General features: G+C 39.2%; 1 protein-coding gene across 3 annotated transcripts in view; it reads left to right on the top strand.

Moving 5' to 3' along the window:
• LOC122791788 (nuclear receptor subfamily 1 group I member 3-like) overlaps positions 1 to 21,875 on the top strand; it is a 406,293-nt gene that overhangs the window by 234,385 nt on the left and 150,033 nt on the right. For all 3 annotated transcript variants that reach the window (XM_044059723.1, XM_044059724.1, XM_044059722.1), the window contains one exon: positions 18,216 to 18,427. In XM_044059723.1, the coding sequence (XP_043915658.1) occupies positions 18,216 to 18,427 (212 nt within the window). The remainder of the gene's footprint in view (positions 1 to 18,215; positions 18,428 to 21,875) is intronic.

Genomic DNA, 21,875 nt, shown 5'->3' with positions numbered 1-21,875 from the left:
CCATGCTGTGCTGTTTGGCCAGAGCTGACAAAATCTGTGGGAGCAGACTGCCCTGTGGGATGACCTTCTCCACAGAGTGAACACCTTGGGCCATCATGGCCGCACAAATGATCAGGTCTGGTATCGGGCAACTGACCTCATATGTCATGCCCGGTAAAGGGCTGCTGCCGTGGCCAGGGACCATTCCACCACAGCTGGGGGGTCCTACTATGCAGGCACTACTTACACCAATGGAGGACATCCTTGCCAACTTTGGGGCAACCCTCACACAACAACCAACACATGAAACACCAGTCGTGGAGGTGGGTGGAACCCAGGCAACAGGAGAGGAGCATCCAGGTAAGACCACAGTGCACATCAATTTAATCATGTAGCAGTCATACTGTCTTCAATAGAGTATCTAGATGCATATATCAATTCAAACTGCATTTGTGGGTGGGGTTTAGTAATGCACACAAGTGCACATCTATGGCGAGGGACAGCAAATTGTGTACTATCATAATTTGTACTGTACCTGTGCAGACACGTAGCATTCATCTTGTACCAATGTCAAATGTGATTCTGTTGACAATACCTCTCCCCCAAAACTACATAGGTACCTCTGGTCTGCATGTAGGACAACAACCTGAAGCCAGTGAGTATGGAATTTTCCTGTTGTGGCTCACCAGTACCCCAGGAATGTTAAGGTCATGCATGTGACCATGCACACAACTGTCATTCTCAGCTGTTTTACAATATCTGCATGTTCACTTATGGTGGGGTTAACTGTATTGCATCACAGTGGTCATCACAGGGCCCTATTTGCAGGAGATGTCATATATCTGTAGCATACCTCACAACCTGTCACTGCAGGAAATCTGGGCAAAGACTAACAAAATGGGGAATGAAGGCCCAGAACTAGGGACATATTTTATAAATTAGTGTTCGACAGTGCATATAAATGGTGTACACACACCTGTTATAATGCCAGATATTTGTAAAATACAAAAATGAGAGCACAATAACACATTTCCAAACCCTTCCAGCCTTTCATGTGACCTGTAACCTGTACAATCCAATTGTAAAACAAACAAATCTGGTAGAGGAACAATTATGACCCATAAAAAACTTACAAGAAACTAGATGTGTGTGCACAAGCTGAAGCTAATATTGTGTTGAAGCAGATTTTGATATTATTACAGCATTACGTCTTCTTGGGTACACACCTGCCATCAATTACAGAGACTCTTTGATTAACAGCAAATAACGGTCAGCTGTCCTACCAGGATCATCCTAAATTTACTCAGTTGCCTGCTACAGTGAGAGCCATAGTTCACATACAGCTTATGAAGCAGCAATGGGATCTCATTTATGAAAGGCATCAGCCCAGAGAAAGGTACACACACATTTCCACAGCATTGCATATATCATGGAACACAGTGAAGACAGTCATCAGATGGTGGTGGAAAAATGGGGCAACAGTGACATTGCAAAGAACTGGACATCCCTCCAAATGTGTGGAAAAGACAAGACCCAAACTGGTCAGGGAGGTTGCCAGAAAACCTACAGCAACACTACAGGAGTTACAGGAATCACTGGCAAGTGCCAGTTGTGTACTACATGTGACAACAATCTCCCGTATTCTCCACATGTCTGGCCTATGGGGTACATTTGGAAGATAGAAGCCTTTTCACACACCAAACAACATCTGGGTCTGGTGGATTTCTCAAGAAAAAGATATCAGGACCCCCAATAGCATGTGGGGAAATGAGTTATGGTGTAATGAGACCAAGGTTGCACTTTTTGGCCATAATACCAAAAGGTTTGTTTGGCACAAGAACAGCACTGTTCATCACCAGAAGAACACCATCCCCATAGTGAAACATGGTGATGGCAGTGTCCTGCTTTGTGGTTGCTGTTCATAAGCTGGAAATGGGCATGTAGCCAAGGTGGAGGGGATTAGGAAGAGTTCAAAAAACCAGTCCCTTTTGGCCCCAAATCGTCATGTGTCTGCTAGAAAGCTGTGGATGGAGAGGACTTACATCTTTCTATACAACACTAACCCATACCATACATCAAAACCAATAAAAGAATGTCTTCACCAGAAGGCAATCAATGTTTTGGAAGGGCCCAGCCACAGTCCACACATACATCCAATAGAGAATCTGTGGGATGCCCTAAAGATTCCTGTGCAGAAGTGATGGCCTCGCAATATGACAGAGTTGGAGGACTTCTGCAAGGGAGAGTGTACAAATATTGCTAAGCCGAGATGTGCCATGCTGATACACACCTTCCCAATAGGACTGACTGCTGTTATGAAATCAAAAGGTGCTTTAACAATGTATTAGTTTAAGGGTGTGCACAGAAATGCAACCAGCCTATTGTAGGTATTTCAACTTCTACATGTTACCCCTAACCGATGTGTTTGTTCTTCAATTGGATTGCACAGGTTATATGTACATTAAATTTGGGAAATGTTCTCACATGATTTCTGTGGCCTCATATCAGACAAACCTGGCATGTTAACAGGGGTGTCTACACTTATAATGTCCACTGTAAGCTTAGAAGGTTGTTAGTGTAACTGGTTCCATTGTAACATACCTGTACTGCAGGTTTTGAAGTGTGAGACTCAAAATATGTCATTAAATAGTGACACCAGTCCTCATATCATCCCAGTAATGTGTCAGACAATACAGGATTTATGACAAACAGACCAGAAATATGAGCCACACATGTAGACATTCAGTGACAGTTTGCACAGTTGAGAGGTATGTTCTGTAGGAGTTGCCACTGTCTATACAGGTGAACAGCAATTATGTGTACATGGGTGCAGTGTGTGCTACTTGAAGGCCCATCACCTACTAACACAACTTACATATCACAATGGTGTATATAAGTTGTAACAGAAAGTGGAAAGGGCTGCACTGCATGATGTTGTGGGCCTGTCCAGGGTGTGAATATAGTGGTCTGACTGTGTTGTGAATGTCACCAGTTGGCTATTGTGAGGTCTGTGTAATGCCTATATAACACCACACAGTGAAAAAAGTAATCCAGAAAACGACACAGCCAGTAAATCCAATAGATTTATTTTCTTAACAGACTTCTCTTCTCCAGCGCCTTGGCATAAGCCTTTAACAGAGTATAACAAGAACTATTTCTCATTCCTTTTTATAATAAAAACAATTCCAATCAAACAATTAAAAAAGCAATTAATTAAAGCAACCATTCCCAGTCATGTTCTCTATTTAACCCCTTATGGTATAAAGTATCAAACTTTAAAATAAACAATGCTTCTTTGCATTGTAATTTATTCTTAATACATGTGCCTTTTTCACAATACACTTTTTCTAAAATCGTGCCTACTAATTTATTTCCATCACTATTATGATACTTTTTAAAGTGTAAGCCTAATGGGCTTTCCACCTTTTCATTTTTAATATTTCTTAGATGTTCTAAAAATCTAACACGAAAACTTCTTTTAGATTCACCTATATAAAATAAGTTACACTCACATTTAAGCACATAAACAATGCCTTCTGTATTACAACTGTAACTGTCATTCACACTAAATTTCTTTCCATTTATTTGATCAAAAAACTTCTCTGTTTGGTTACATATACTGCAGTGTCCACATGCTTTAAAACCACAATCAGATACACATTTGGTTAGTTTTACAGTGAGAAAAATAAAATAAGCATGTATTAACATATCCTTAATACGTTTTCCACGCTTATATGACACCATAGGTCTTTGAGGTATCAAATCTCCTAAATAAGGATCTTGTGTCAAATATTTCCAATAGAACATAATTATTTTAACTAATTCCTCTGTATACACTCCATAAGTGGTCACAAAAAATCTCTTTTCCACTTGTTTATTATGTATATTTTTATCTGATCTACCCTGATACATTACTTGCTTATTACTTTGATTTTTTAAAAAAAAATTTTTCTTAGCTTCTTCTACATCTTCTATACTATAACCTCTTTTAATAAATTTACTACAAATTTGTTCAATTTCTAATTCTTTTTGTTGCCTATCACTGGTCAATCTTGTAATACGCAATAATTCATTATAGGGAAGTGCTGATATCAAATGTGATGGATGACAGCTAGTCCCATGAATAAAGTTATTAACACCCTCAAATTTATGATGGACTGATGTCACCACTTCATTATTTTTTACTATCAAATTCACATCTATATAGAAATTCTATTTCAAAGTGACCCATGAATAAATTTGCATATGTAGGAGCAAACACTGCTCCCATCGCTGTTCCCTTTATTTGTTGGTATAAGATATTGTTAAATTCAAAATAATTATTTTGAAGACAGAACTGTATTAAATCAATTATATAATAGGTCAGTGGTGTATCACCTAGATGAAACTTTAAAGCTTTAATACCTAATTCCTGTACAATATTCGTATACAAATTTTTAACATCTAATACTATCCAATATCTATTTTCATTCCACTGTATTCTGTCTACTTTTTCAAGAAAATCAAAAGTGTCTCTAATGTACGATGATAACTTCACAACCTTAGGTAAAAGTAATTCATGTAGTACAATTCCTATGTTGTGAAGAAAGTAATTACATGCAGACACTATTGGGTGACCCGGAGGGTTACATTTATTTTTATGTAACGTGGGTAGACAATAAAATTTAGCCATAGTACATTTATCTATGGAAAATTTCTTCTCAATGTCCCTCTTAGTAAAGTAACCCAACCTATGCCCTTTACCTATTAATTCATTATATGCCAACAAAGCTGTATCATAATCTTTTCTTACTACAGTTTTATATATTTCATCATTATTTAAATTATCCATACACATCCTATAATACTGATCTGCTGTCATCACTACTAGCTTATTACCTTTGTCTGAGGGCTTGAAAACAATGTCATTCCCATGTCTCATTTTTTTCAATGCCTCCCATTCATATTTAGTCAAATTATAATTTAACTGGTAGTCTTTTTACAGACACTGAAATAGCAGTATTAAATCGTGGTATCAAATTTATTCCTACTGTTATTTTGAATATATATTCATTTAAAATAGATATTTTTAAGTTAGTAAAGAAATTACATTTATTGTGCTTTTTTTCAAGGCATAAAGAAAATAATGTAGAAGCAATGAATTCTTTTGATATGCATGATTCTTTAAATGAAACAACTTCTATGGAATTTTTTTCTTGTGATTCTTCATTTGAAAATGATGAAACTATGAATGCCTATTGCTTGTTGCCAACTGACAAAATCAGCATTAAAAGCAGCTATATACCTCCTTTTAATAATGAAACAGTAAAATATTTTTCTAGTGTAATAAATTATTCTATGCAAGATATTTTTAAACAACAGAAAAAATGTCTTATAATTTGACTAAAAATGAATGGGAGGCATTGAAAAAAATGAGACATAGGAATGGCATTGTTTTCAAGCCCTCAGACAAAGGTAATAACCTAGTAGAGATGACAGCAGATCAGTATTATAGGATGTGTATGGATAATTTAAATAATGATGAAATATATAAAACTGTAGTAAGGAAAGATTATGATACAGCTTTGTTGGCATATAATGAATTAATAGGTAAAGGGCGTAGGTTGGGTTACTTTACTAAGAGGGACATTGAGAAGAAATTTTCCATAGATAAATGTACTATGGCTAAATTTTATTGTCTACCCACGTTACATAAAAATAAATGTAACCCTCCGGGTCGCCCAATAGTGTCTGCATGTAATTACTTTCTTCACAACATAGGAATTGTACTACATGAATTACTTTTACCTAAGGTTGTGAAGTTATCATCGTACATTAGAGACACTTTTTGATTTTCTTCAAAAAGTAGACAGTATACAGTGGAATGAAAATAGATATTGGATAGTATTAGATGTTAAAAATTTGTATACGAATACTGTACAGGAATTAGATATTAAAGCTTTAAAGTTTCATCTAGGTGATACACCACTGACTTATTATATAATTGATTTAATACAGTTCTGTCTTCAAAATAATTATTTTGAATTTAACAATATCTTATACCAACAAATAAAGGGAACAGCGATGGGAGCAGTGTTTGCTCCTACATATGCAAATTTATTCATGGGTCACTTTGAAATAGAATTTCTATATAGATGTGAATTTGATAGTAAAAAATAATGAAGTGGTGACATCAGTCCATCATAAATTTGAGGGTGTTAATAACTTTATTTATGGGACTAGCTGTCATCCACCACATTTGATATCAGCACTTCCCTATAATGAATTATTGCGTATTACAAGATTGACCAGTGATAGGCAACAAAAAGAATTAGAAATTGAACAAATTTGTAGTAAATTTATTAAAAGAGGTTATAGTATAGAAGATGTAGAAGAAGCTAAGAAAAATTTTTTTTTAAAAAATCAAAGTAATAAGCAAGTAATGTATCAGGGTAGATCAGATAAAAATATACATAATAAACAAGTGGAAAAGATATTTTTTTGTGACCACTTATGGAGTGTATACAGAGGAATTAGTTAAAATAATTATGTTCTATTGGAAATATTTGACACAAGATCCTTATTTAGGAGATTTGATACCTCAAAGACCTATGGTGTCATATAAGCGTGGAACACGTATTAAGGATATGTTAGTACATGCTTATTTTATTTTTCCCACTGTAAAACTAACCAAATGTGTATCTGATTGTGGTTTTAAAGCATGTGGACACTGCAGTATATGTAACCAAACAGTGATTTTTTTTGATCAAATAAATGGAAAGAAATTTAGTGTGAATGATAGTTACAGTTGTAACACAGAAGGTATTGTTTATGTGCTTAAATGTGAGTGCAATTTATTTTATATAGGTGAATCAAAAAGAAGTTTTCATGTTAGATTTTTAGAACATCTAAGAAATATTAAAAATAAAAAGGTGGAAAGCCCATTAGGCTTACACTTTAAAAAGTATCATAATAGTGATGGAAATAAATTAGTAGGCACAATTTTAGAAAAAGTGTATTGTGAGAAAGGCACATGTATTAAGAATTAATTACAATGCAAAGAAGCATTGTTTATTTTAAAGTTTGATACTTTATACCCTAAGGGGTTAAATAGAGAACATGATTGGAAATGGTTGCTTTAATTAATTGCTCTTTTAATTGTTTGGTTGGAATTGTTTTTATTATAAAAAGGAATAAGAAATAGTTCTTGTTATACTCTGTTAAAGGCTTATGCTGAGGCGCTGGAGAAGAGAAGTCTGTTAAGAAAATAAATCTATTGGATTTACTGGCTGAGTCATTTCCTGTGTAATGCCTGTCTGCTACCTCACCTGTATATGTGTGCATGTGTGTGTGTGCGTGCATGTGCATGCATGTACATGTGAGCATGTATATGTGTGTGTGTGTGTGTGTGTGTGTGTGTGTGTGTGTGTGTGTGTGTGTGTGTGTGTGTGTGTGTGCATGTGTAGCAGGAAACAGTATAGTGCAGGTATTAATTTACATATATTATCTTTACCCCACAGGTGGTCATGGTGGTCGCAGTCCCTTCCGCTCAGTATCTGATGTCAGTGTCTCTGCAGACACTGGCAATGATGATGGTCATATTCAGGCACAGGTGGTGTTGTCAGGGGTTGAATGTGTGCCATCAGTTGGCATCCCACACTCATCCACAATGTCCCTGCACACAGTAACAATGCCCACACATACCCCATCCCTAGCAGCCACAGATGATTGACAGTTGGCAGGTGGTGGCATGGAACAGGCTAATGTGGTGACTATGGCAGGTGTGAGTGTAGACACTGTCCATAGCCAGAGTGCAGGCAATGTCTCCCACAGGCGGATGGACAGTGGTGCTCACAGGAGGACTGCTGCTCATCAAGCCACTATGGCAGGTGCCACAGCAGGTGTCACCAGATGCATGTTTTGGGCTGTCATGGATGCACAGGCATATAGTGAATGCAACACCAGACAAATACTCAGGGTGGTGGATGCAACTCTTCCTGGTTTACGTGGTGGCATACAAGACCTTGTTGAGGCCACATGCCAAAATACTGAGGTCATGAATAGACAGTGGGGTGAGACCTTGGCAATCCTCGACCATGGCATGTCTGTGCTAGAGTGTGTGGTGGGAGATGGGCATCGGCCATGTGGACGTAGGTCATCACCAACATCAGCTGAGAGTCTACGGGGCCATGCACCTTCACACTTTCATAGTGGCAATGACACCAGCACTACTGAAGGGGGTTGCTGTCCACATCACAATGGAGCAGGCCATGGGCACATGGTCTTGGCTGGTCCCATCAGGGACACGGATCCAGCAGACAGCAGTCACCCTCAGGAAGCAATACTGCATCTGGCTTTGGGCCTGGTGGTGCCAGTGAGACCCCTGGCAGGACCAGTTCACATGTCTGTGGCCAGAGATGGTGAATTGGACACCCTGCCATGTACGGTCCACAGCTGTCCAACATATCCATGTGTAGGGCAGCCACATGGCATGACTGTGTGCGTACATACACACACACATCTGTATCACAGGCAAGTCACCTCCAGACACACACAGCACCTCTGCACAGCCCATCTATACGATGCCTCTTGAAACACACACACATGGATGTCAACTGTATGGCCCAGCCAAGGCCTCGGGCAAACTCACACCACACCCTGTGCATATGATGATACCTGTGCCACATGTGGGTCTGATACACAGGGTGAATATAGTACAGTGTCGCTATGTAATACTGTTTAAGGTGCTGTCTGCTTGCATTTAAGTGTACACATAAAGGTGTATGTACCTTATTACCACTGACATAATGTAGTTTGACATGCTGTATTCTGTTTGTGTTCCAGGTATCTGTGTCTGCAGGCTGTGGCCCTGCAGACATTACCAACATGGAGTATGGTAGAGTGGAAATACACTGACCACTTCATAGCCAAGGTACAGCTTTATATGTACATTTACCAGGTGTGTATGCATGCAACAGTGTGTAATGAACACTGTTGTCAGACAGTGTGACCTGGCATACATACCCCTTGTCACAGACAGGTAGCCTTCATACATGTCACCTCAGTGTTGTGTAGTACCACAGGCTTATACATGTGGAACAGGTTATTGGAGTACTGTCAGTAGGTCACTCACCAGCTTAGCTATTATATTGACCACAACAGATTCATGTGGCAGCACCTGTTGCCCCTGCCATTTCTTTCCCACTCAACCCTGATGCAGTTGATGAGGGTATGCATGGTACTGTGTATGACAAATTTGTGGTATGTATTCCTGAGTTCACAGGGTGGAACAGGGAGACAAAATAGTATATCCTTTGCATATTCACAGTAAAGACTGACACAGGGGATGTGGATACAGTTACACAAACACAGTTAGCAATGGACAGATTTGTAAACCTACATATCCACTTTAATGTACTACAGTGCTACATACACATGACATGCCCCACATAGATTATATGCATGGGGCATAACCCACTACCTCTTACAACATGTAATGTTGTGACTGCCTTCGTGGCTGGTGAGATAACCCACCAGGAATAGCAACTGGAGTCATCTATTGCTCCTACAAGCCTGGACAAGTGATGTGGTAACAGACGTTGTATCAGCATGATGTTTCAGTCACATATGATATCTGATGCTGGCATGTGTGTCAGTACACTCACTGTGACCTATTTGGCAACAATATCACATACATGGCCATTGTTAGGGGACACAGGCTACATATGGGTTGCAAACATCCAGATATTTCATAGACATCTGTACGGGTGGCTGCAATGGCCTGTTCAATGATTTAACATGCTGCATGTGAGGCAGATGCCATTAACACACTATATAAAGTAATGACATCGGGAGATGGTAAACAGGCGTGGATGGTGCACACATCAAAATGGTATAACCTACATATGAGATGATTCTCACCCCAAACACTCCCACAGTTGCCAGCATTGAGATTAGAACCCCTATATATCTAGTTATTTCTACTATAGTGTTACACAGTTATCAGACACGCCATGGAGCATATATGGATTCCCCTTGTCCCAAGGTACTTCTAAGGTGAATGACATCGGCAGTCCTTCTAAAGTAGGGTGATGGGAAGTGTACAGGGTGGTACAGAACTCAAAATGGTATAACCCACACAGGATATGATTCTCAACCCAAACACATACACGCACACATAAACAGTTGCCAGTATTGAGATTAGAACCCCATACCTATCTAGTTGTTTATATTATAGTGTTACACAGTTATCAGACATGCCAAGAAGCTTATATGAATTCATTTTGTCCCAAGGTACTTCTAAGGTGAATGACATCAGCAGGCCTTGTAAAGTAAGGTGATGGGAAGTGTGCAGGGTGGTACACAACTCAAAATGGTACATCACACACACACACACACACACACACACACACACACACACACACACACACACACAAATACATATACACACACACACACACACACACACACACACACACACACACACACACACACACACACCGTTACTTGCCAGTATTGAGATTAGAACCCCTGCCTATCTAGTGATTTGTATTATAGTATTATACAGTTATCGTACATGCTATGGAGCTTACTGGGCTAACAAGTTGCCAAAGGTGCTGATAAGGGGAATGATAGCAGGACTGATAAAGTAGGGCACTTGGTGGGAAACGTATCAAAATGCTTCTTTTACAAACATACACACTTACACACCCACACACACATTTGCCAGATCTGAGATTAGAACCCCTGCTTATCTAGTGATTTTTACTATAGTGTTACACAGTTATTGCACATGCTACAGAGCTTACTGAGCTGACAATTGTCTAAAGATGCTGATAAGGGGAATGACATCAGCAGGACCGATAAAGTGGGGCACTGGGAAGTGTTGTGGGTGGGAATGGGTTAAAACTGTTTCACCTACAAACAAACAGACACACACTCCCTCACACACACACACACACACTTGCCAGTATTGAGATTAGAACCCCTACCTATCCAGTTATTTGTACTATAGTGTTATGCATTTATCACACGTGCTACAGAGCTTATAGGGGTGATAGGTGTCCAGTGGTACTTCTAAGGTGAATGACAGCAGCAGATCTTGTGAAGTTGGGCAATGTGAAGTGTACTGAGTGGGAACAGTCTCCTAATACTTAGACCTATGGGGACACACACACACACATACACACACACACACACACACACACACACACACACACACACACACACACACGCACAGGCAGATGATGTGATATTATAAACCCAACCTCAGTACTGTTACACAATGGAGCTCACCTTTTTATGCTGGCATGTGCAATTGTTTACAACTGGTATGCCACTGTCCACAGCAGGACATCACTATATGCCATTCAGAGTATCTGTGTGTGTGACTCACTCTGTCTGTGTCCCCCCTGTGTCTCTCTCTGTATCACTGTCTGTCTCTTAGTTCCCCACATCTATGTGTATGTATGTATGCTTGACATATGTTATCTGTTGACCATATATGTGTGTGTGTGTGTATTTCATGCAACAGATGCAGATATATCACATATGGGTCACCTACAGCTAGCTGAGGGTAATCCTGTCTGATGTGTGTGTGTAGGGACATTTGAAGTGTGCATAGCTGTCTGTATGCACAGACATGTATACACAGTGCAGTCATATATTCCGATGTGGGTTTCAATATGCCCAGTGTGACCTTCTATAGTTAGAGTGGGACTCCATTCCATAGATAGGTGTACTCCAGTCCAGGGGGTTGTGTGCTACAGCCATACCTCTCAGGAGTACACAGGACTTTCCCCAGGGTTCTAGGTTTGTTTAGCAGACATTTTCTGACATATCTGTAGTCTGACACTGCAATGTATTGTGTCATTACCTAGTGCCAGACATCCTCAGATCATCACAGTTCTTTACCAGAGGAATACTAGTTATATGATGCATAGACCAATATTATGATGGCAGCTATGTACAGTCTTGTCCAACAAGGCCATTTGTGAGGTGTGGCTACAGCCAGTTGAGTAATGATGTGCTGTGTAAACAGTCCAGCAACCTGGTGATATACTGGCTGGGGATCTCCTGCTTGTGTGGTATCTTTCTACTCACTGCAAGAAAAAACAACCAGCAGATAGTGGTAGCTGTAGAAATATATATTTTAAACATTCGATGCATCAGTATATAGTATAGACAAACCAGTTTCAGCTTATACTTCTCTAAGCCTTCATCAGTGTGATGAAGGCTTAGAGAAGTATAAGCCGAAACCTGTTTGTCTATACTATATACTGATGCATTGAATGTTTAAAATATATATTTCTACAGCTACCAATATCTGCTGGTCATTTTTTCTTGGAGTGTTTAGATATTTTGAGACCTTGCAGACGCCTTACTTGCAGGGAACCATTTTAGAGTGGTATCTTTCTAACCTGAGATGTCATATCCTTGTTTGGGCATACCTCTCACCTGTACATTTTTGGCAGGTTGTCCAGGTGTTTGGCCAGAGGTTTCATTCTGTCTATGTAAACTTGTGTTTTTATGGCAAGTTAGTTATATATATTTGCGGAGTGATGTTACAAAATAATGACAGTCATTACTGTTTTAGACTACATAACCTTTAGACAATTCCTGCTACTGCAAACCTCCTCACCTTATCAACTTTCTCATTATGTAAGGGTGATATTTACAACACATGCTTATCATTGTGCCTTTGTTGCACTTTTATTTCTGCCCTTGTCCAGACATCTTGCTGTCAGAGGTTGGGAGTTATGGGTGTGGGTACAGAGTGCATTCTATTGTGCAGGCATGTCCATTATATGTAAAAGCAAACATAAGAAAAAAGGATTATTGAGAATAACCACTGGCAACAGTACCAAAAAGCACTTATAGGTTCATAGGTTCATAGTTGTGTACTAGGCTAATGGCCCTGGGGCCTTTACAAGCCTAGCCATAGGATTACCCTGGCATAGTGCCACCTGACCTTAGTTCCCAGTGCCTCTGTCGAGTAGAGCCACTGGACTTATCCCCAGGGTGAATTTTCTGTTTCCCATCCACTCATCAAGATTTCTCTTGAAGAGGGTCAGCAATGTGCTCTGCTTGACATGTATGGGAAGTCTGTTCCATAGCATGGGCAGTCTCTGGGTTATGAACTTGTCCCTCCAGCATGTTCTGTTAATTGCGGTAATGCGGTTGAGGTCTCTGGAGCATGTGGTGTGAAGGGATTGGGATTTCTTTAGATGTAGCATTTCTAACAGCACTGGGTCAGACATGGCTTTGTAAGTCAAGCAGATATTGCCTCTAAGTAGGCAATATGAAAGAGAGTAGTTGGAGTTTTTTGAGTCTGTCCATACAGGACAAGTGTTTAAGGCCTAGGATCCTCTTTGTGAGGTACTTTTGTGGCCTCTCCAGTTGTTGCAGGTGTCTAGTGAGGTACATGCCAAATGGAGCATTGTGCTCGATGACTGGCCTAATGAGGGAAGAGTAGAGGGAGACAATGACCTCTTTCTTCCTGGATACAAAACTCTTAGTAATGAGATGTGCCACATAGAAGGATTTCTGACCACAGTGGCAATGTGGTGATCAAAAAAGAGGTTGCTGTCAACCTGTCTTCCCAGATCTCTTATAACACCTTCTGTGTTCAGTGGACTGCCATCAATGTAGTAATTCATGGGAACCGGGTTTTTCCCAAAGGGGATGATGACATTTTTTTGCATTGAGCTTAAGGCCATGGTTCTGACACCAGTCATTGGTCACAGTGAGGCCATTCTGTTATATTCACCTAAGCCTTGGCACCTCAGCTACACATCCTTCAAAATGTCCATTATATGTGTAGTATATTCCACATAGCACTGTGACTTCCAGGTATATCAGTGGCAGAGCAGTGGGTGTCACTGACATGCATAACAGTTGGCACTGCAGTTATCTGCACATGGCCCTGTCAAAGACAGCATTGTACCTGGGGCACTACAAGACGACTGCCAGGAGAATGTGCTGGCCAGATTCTGACAGTATTAACCACACATGCACATATCTCATTGACCTCTGCATATTTTGGACAGGCAACACATGTTTTCATGTGTATTGGTACAGCCCTGCCAATGTGTGCTATGCTGCTATTTCCCTGCAAACATACATGTTAATGCATTTCTGTGGGTATATGGGGGGGGGCACACCTGTCAACTGTACACATTTGCACAGACTGTGCTGATATTTTCTTTACATTTTGGTTCCATTTACCATACTATTGTGCCCTGTCTTGGGGACTACAGGCATATCAGTAAAGAGCACAGGTCAGATTGTAATGGCATACATTTGAGTTTCAGACTTCTTACCCTTTATAGCCTTACTGCAACTGCAAGTCCTGCTGTGCTATCACTGTGTGAGTCTGTAGGGGGGTAATTCAACATTGCCACCATTTGTGTGCCTTTACCAGAGATTTCTCTCTGGTTTCTACAGCTGACTGGTTGTGTGGGTGTGAGGGCTGGGTATGGGACCCCCCCACACTGACATCCATGCCTGTGACCTATGATCTCCCCCCCCCCAGTTAGTAGTCCCCACACATATACTGCATTGGGATTTCCCACCTTGGGTACTAATGCATAGTGTGTGAAGGCCAGTTTTGACCAGACATTTCCTGGTGTCCCACATAGCTGTCAGTTGTGGGCTGCTATCCCAGTACGCCACCCCATTCCCTTGCATGCATGCAGCATTACCATAGATATGCTAGCAAAACATACTAATCCATTCATTTATTGTTAAGAAGACTGGCTTACCTTGTGTCTGGGGCAGTTGTGAAGGCTGTCTTGGGTCTAAGACATCTGGAATTGTTCATATGGAATGCAGTAACTATAATACACTAAGTACACAGACACACACACACACACACACACACACAGCACACGCACACACACACACGCACACACGCACACACGCACACATGCATGCACACACTATACACACACACACACACACACACACACACACTCGCACACACTCGCACACACACACACACACACACACACACACACACACACACACACACACACACACAAATACACAAGCACATTTACAGCTAAACCCTGGTGACAGCCAGAATATGTAGAGAGTGTCATAGTTGCTAGCTGCAACTGTCATACTCTGCACATAGGTCTGTTACCTTTGTGTAGTTGATGCCAGGGTACTTGCATTGGTTAAGAAAAGTGATTGTTGGGACAGCTCTACTCTGACTTTTTTGAACATACTAGTATTAGATCCAGATAAAATGGAGGAGGTAGGGAATGCAGTTACAATGCAGATTCCTCTTCATATGTGCTGCTACACTTCAAGTTCTTCAAGTCATTATGGTGTCTACACACGTGAGGGCAGATTGGGGTCATTTTGTCTTCTGTCTTTCATCTGCTCACATGTGGATCCCTTCCATATGCATGTACATGCACAATCTATACCTTACTTACCAACACACTATAGATAGTTTATTTCTTATTTCCTGCTTTACCAAGCTGTATATGGTCATGTACGTCTTGCTGAGTTGAAGTATTTCAGGAGCTCAATGTACAAAATAGTTACAGTAGCCATTTTGCACCTGTAGGGCACCCATAAATCTTTAGTAATTAAAACTAATATTTCCTATTAACTTCTCATGTCAAGCTTTTCTCAAAAGGAGATTTAAATGAATCCAGAATGATCTGTAAAACTGTATCCTGCCCCTAAATCAATTACAGTGCCATATCACAAACTTTCTACTTGTATATCTAACACAAGATGTGAAATGATTAATCTGTATTGTTACTTAGTTACTAACTCATCTAAGCTGCTCCTTCAAGTGTTACATTTATAAAGACAAAATCTGCTTAGCCATCTGGAATAAAACATATTAGATGCTGATTATAAATCTCTTTCTTGACCATTTTTGGGTATCACAACACTTAATATCCTTAAAATCTCATAAACAATATCTACTGTTAATTGAAAATGTTTGATTTCTGCTCAAAGAATTACATTAAGTAGTACAGTTCTGACAAACAAGAGTGAACATTAATATTCTGAAAGGAAATTTAATGATAAGTTTAAAAATATTTCCTTTTTGAACATCATTAACTCATTTATTTAAAGGATTTTTCATCAATTTCAGATATCGTTTTTTTTCCTTTTTTGTCCTTTTTCTCTCTTAGAATCACCCAGACAGCTATCCCAGTGGGGTCTATATCAGAATCGTGAAAGCTGTCTTTTGCAAATACATGTTCATTGACATGTATACGTAAAAGAACGAGAACAGCGAAGTACCAAAAGTGCGAAACGGAGAATGCCGAATGGATTTTCTTGGCCAGCAGGGTGATTGTGGGAATGAGGAAATGAATCATTTTTCCCCACTGTAGTGCGGTCTCAAAGTTGGTATATGTAAGTGGGGGTGTGCAGGGGGGCTTGCCCCCCCCTGCAAAAACGTTTGAAAAAGTGTTTTAGGTAAGGTTTGTGCAGTTAGGTTTACCTTACCTGTACGGTGCTGTTACTTCCGAGAATGCATTCGACGTTCTCCATTTCATTTTTTTGTACTTCGCGGTTCTCGTTCTTCGACATTTATCTGTCAAGGAACATGTATTTGCGAAAGACAGGTTTCGCGATTATAATATAGTCCCATCCCAGTGCAGCATGCTCATGCTGGTTCAACTGTCCATTCCATAATATAGTCCCATCCCAGTGCAGCATGCTCATGCTGGTTCAACTGTCCATTCCATCATCCCTGGACTACTTCTGAATTCATATCCCGGGGGATGTTGTGCTTTCTAACCATCAGTTGGAGGAGACTATTTTTTTACCTGCTCCCTTTCAACTCAGATTTGCCTGACTAGATAATCATCCAGGGGCCATGCAATGGACAGACTGTATTGCTCCACGCCTCTTTTCCACAAGGAACTACTAAGGTCATGATGTGCTCCCCCTTTGGCTGAAGAACATCCCAATTGGCTGCCCAGTCTCCATCAGGAAGCACCTCATTTCCATGTGTGCTTACCCACATGTCTCCCCTTCACCCAGATAGGAATGCCCATCCTCTCTGTCTTACCATCAGTCACTCAAGCTGCTAATCAAACCTGTCAGCTGGGCTGTAGTGAGGGCTTTATCCCCTCAATGCCACCAGAGAGGCATCAGTTTCAGAGAACTGAGGTTACTTTAATTTGTGCAAAAGTTATATTTCAACTATTAACATTATCTTGGCCATTTTACAAATGAAAAGTAGACATTTTGACGTTTGATCAAAGTAAGTATTCACGATACTCGATGTCGAAGCTAGCTTTATTAGCTTCAAAACTGATTTCTTTAACATATTCTTAAAATCTAAATATCAAAAATAATCATCCTTTTTTTATTCCTCATATTGCATCAGATTCGATCACAATTTGAATCATGATAATTTATTAAAGAAGTTATGGCATATATTTTTATCCTGCATTCCCTTGAATAAACTTTATTATACTCAGTTTATGATTTAGGCTTCTTCTCTCTCTCTCACCTGACATCTTACCCTTATGTACGGCTTGTAGAAATGTTGACATTTATATTGTATATATCTTTTGGCTTTGTCTACTGGTACAAGAATTATTGAAGTTTATTAATGCTGGGACTAAATCTTTCAATTTAATCAAAATGTACTTTTTCTGAATACAGGCTGTGTTGAGCATTTGGAGGTTAGTCTAAAACAAGAAAAAAACAAACTCTTAATCACACTTACTGCTTTTGCCAAGATTTTGATAACCATGCAATGCACACAATTAAAGGAAGTAACAATGGTTACATTTGCCTCATGTACGGCAAAATACTTAAAAGCCTATAAATTGTCAGTGAAATTTCAAAAGTTCTTTAATGACTGGCAAGTCTCTTGGCATTGTTCTTTTAAATAATAATGGTTTAATATATTTACTTAAGATAAATATCTTTGGTATTAAACAAATTATTAAACAGAGATTTTTAGAATCTGCTCAGTTACGGTAGTAGAAAAAAAATTTCTTTTAAACATGTATATCTGGTTTAGAATCTAAATATTTTACCTGAATAATTTTTCTTTATTGTATGCAGTTTATAATTTATTTGATGTATTTGATACATTCATGGATACATTTGATCGTCTCTTGTTTGTAGTCTTCTATTGTATTCAAATATGTTTTTTTTTACTTAAAAATAAATAAATAATAGATTGACAAGGTAGATCTCATATTTCGTATATGTTGGTAAAATCTACATTGCACACTAATCCTATTACGTTTCTGATTGTACAGGACATGAAACAAACTACAGAGACTTTGTTCGGCCTCAGCAGTAATTCAGGCCTTTCGTCTACTTCTCATGTCTGTATTACAGATAAGACATGGGCAACAGACAGCAGAAGACATCAGTCATTATCATCATTTTTGATGTCTCAGTTAGTTGAAATAAGCACCAGCTTCACCCATGAGGTAATCAATTTCGCAAAGGAGATCCCATCGTTTAGGTAAGGAAATCAAATCAAAATGTTCACAGGCTTATATTTATTTATTTATTTATTTGTATTCATTCCATTTTGATATTAGGATAGTCCCGCTTTTGTGCTGTTCTTTTTCCCCACTTGAGACCTGGAGAGTGTTATCCCAAATTATAATTCATCAATATACAAAGGAAATTGTACTAAAATATGTAGATTATGTAAAAAGATGCCAGTGGGATGGTGTCAGTTTACAAAGTCATTTCAATACGTATTTGTACCTTGTTAGATCAGATTTTCAACTGCCATTCTTTTAAAGAAACAACATCTTATGATATAATTAAGAGATCTGTTTCAAAGTATTGAAAAGTAGAATTGTCTAAGCCAATATGATTCGAAATCATATGGTCAACAATTCAGTCTGTTGACAAAAAAACAACAAACAATATCTCCAAACAACAGAAACAATGCTTTTGCAGCTGCACCCCTACACCCCCTGCTAATTATATATATCAACTCTGCGACTGCACTACAGTGGGAAAAGGGCAAATTCCCTGATCCTCACTGTACCACCATCTCAATCAGAATAGTTCAATGGATTGAATTGTTGACAGTATAATCTCAACCATATGGGTTTCAACAATTTGATCATTTGACACTTTGAAATAGACCCATAATTGGGTAGACATTGCTTGGAGGGGTAGACACAAGCTACCAGAAAAATCCTTAGTGAAAGCTATATATTGCCTGCACATTGCTAAGTAGCAAATACTTCAAGGTGAACATGCTGGGGTTTATATCAAAATAGTTTGCCATGCTAGAGTTCTTTATTCTCCTTTTCTTTTTCCTTTTTTTGGTAAATGACTGGGTTTATTAGTTGCAGTTTAAGCAAATTATATTTCACAATGAAGCAAAATCCTACCTAATAGCTTAAAACCTCTACAAGTGCCCAGCAAGTCACAATGAAAATGCAATTGTTCTTTTAGAGGTGAAATTTAGGAGAACTCAGTCAAGTTGCTCTAAAACTGTAATGAATTAAGAAAAATGTAAACAATTCTTTAAAACATACAAGTAAAACATTGCATTAGACTTGATTTTTAGTAAATATGTGCTTGGACCTCCAACCCCCAAAAGTATGTAATTGTACAAATAAGGAAGTATTATTTCAAATTTGAATTTGAGGATTACATGAAATCCTTTCTCACACTTATAGTAAATAAAGAGAGACAGAAATAGAGAATGACAGAGACTAATAGCCAAGGAGTTGCTGGGTTGTCCCACTGGAACAGACACCAAGAGGCAGCTGCCTTCGAGAACTGCACAGATTCTATTCTTATCTTGAAAACTGCTAACAGTGCATAGCATATCTTTAGCTAATATTATTTAGGGTCTAGACCAGGGAAGTGTCCAGCAGTGACCCATGGGTCAAAATCCTGCTCACAAAAGCATTTAATCTGTCCCTTAAAAAGCTGCTGATACTGGAGATTTATTTATTTATATGTTTATGGGTATATGGAAAAAAACTATGTACTACCAACTGTTTGGTATTTGCCTGTAGAAGACTGACTGCTCAGAACTAAATGTACCTGCTTGTGCTCTTAACTTTGCCAGGATATTCTAGCTGTTGGCGGTATTGTCATAAATTGGTGGGAGGATGCAGGTATTAGAAAGTTATCATTTACCCGCCCCATATGGAAAATATAATGTGTGTGCGCTCGCACGCGTGTGTGTGTGTGTGTGTGTGTGTGTGTGTGTGTGTGTGTGTGTGTGTGTGTGTGTGTGTGTGTGTGTGTGTGTGTGTGTGTGTGTGTGTGTGTGTGTGTGTGTGTGTGTGTGCGTGTGTGTGCGTGTGTGTGCGTGTGTGCGTGTGTGTGTGTGTGTGCGTGTGTGTGCGTGTGTGTGTGTGTGTGTGTGTGTGTAATTGTGTACAAAATAATTCTGGAAAAGTTTCAGTTGTTGTCAGTTATAATACACTAGAAGGCAATGGGCTGTATGGTGGGCGGAATCTTCAGGAACCAGAGAGTATAACTCTGATGTAGCTATGTAGTGTAAAGCTTATCTGGATATAGCAGGAGTGGTTATTACCCAAGGAAGCAGACACATTTCATCTTATGTCCTTAAGGCCAATCATCCTTCAGATTTTACTTGTCTTATAATGGTGTGGAGCAAGATACTGACCATACACTGTTTGGTGCCAGTTTTGTAGAGTTAAAGCTGCACTGTAGCCCCAATACTATTACATATTTTTGTGGCAGTGAGTGGGATATATGTGATGTTTCTCCACATCTTCTTGTTAGATAATTGAAAGGATGCTGCATATTGATCCTATACACCTACAAAATAGTTTTGTTACCAGGAAATGTATGTATCCTTGTATTTGCAAGGTAAACATCAAGCAATTTATTTTTCAAGTAGTTATTTTGCCTTTTCAGTTAAAGCAGTTAGGAAACAAAAAAGTGAATTGCATGGAGTAAGTCAGTGTCACAACCAACTATAAAGTATAAAGCAAAGGACATTTTGTATGCTGGTATGACTAAGGATGACATGATAACTGCCTTGTGTGTCACTGAGATTAAGCCCTCTAAAACTGGACACAGACTGGTAGTGGTTGTGAATGTACAGCATAACACCTCATTCTTCCCCTGGATGGGTTCAGAACACAGACTGGACTGAAAATACTAGTGTTGTATCCAGAGGTCAAATGACTTGAAGCAACTGACAGAATAAAACAGCTCAAGGTACAGAAGGAGTGACAGCAGGAACCAGTGATGGAGAAGAAGCGAAAAATATATGAGGGGCAGCATCAGCATGAAAGGTTGGGAGGGTGGCTTAATGGATAAGGTGTTTACCTTGCAAACACAAGGTGCAGGGTTTGAGTCTCACAAGGGATAACTGGCTAGGCTTAAAATGGCTCACAGGGACAGTTAGCCTAGTACTAAACTATGAGCTATGAACCTATGAAAGGGAGATACTGGACCTTCATAAAAGGTACATGAGTGACGGAATAAATGTGAACCTTAGAGACGAAGGTCAGTGCTAATTTGTTTCCACAGTATAAAGGGGACAGTTTATTTTGGGTATTTTAAATGGTGTGTAATTAACACCAAACTGACAAGAGTTAATGAGTGAGGCTTTTAGCTTCTCTGATCACGAGTAAGATATTGCATGCATGGACTTTTGTAATTATGATAAAACATTCAAATTAAGTCTGTTTAACAGTACTCCTGAAGTTTACAATAAAATGTTTACAGAACATAGACAAAAGGCAGAGGGCAGTGTTGGTGATTTCATTGCAGAGGTAACCACTTCTTTCCATAGGTGTGTGAGTAGTTGTTGTGTTACTACTTTTGAAATGTGGTGAGGCCTTGTGATAACAGAGAAAGAACTCAGTACATTGACTGTGGGTATGAGAATTGTGGTAGTTGTGCATATTGTATGTACATTATGAAAGGGAAAACAGTGTTTTTGGACAATGTTT

Source organism: Protopterus annectens, chromosome 17.part0 (assembly GCF_019279795.1).
Source record: "Protopterus annectens isolate FY-2018-M chromosome 17.part0, PAN1.0, whole genome shotgun sequence".
Taxonomy (NCBI): domain Eukaryota; kingdom Metazoa; phylum Chordata; order Ceratodontiformes; family Protopteridae; genus Protopterus; species Protopterus annectens.
This window is presented reverse-complemented; position numbering and strand designations above follow the sequence as displayed.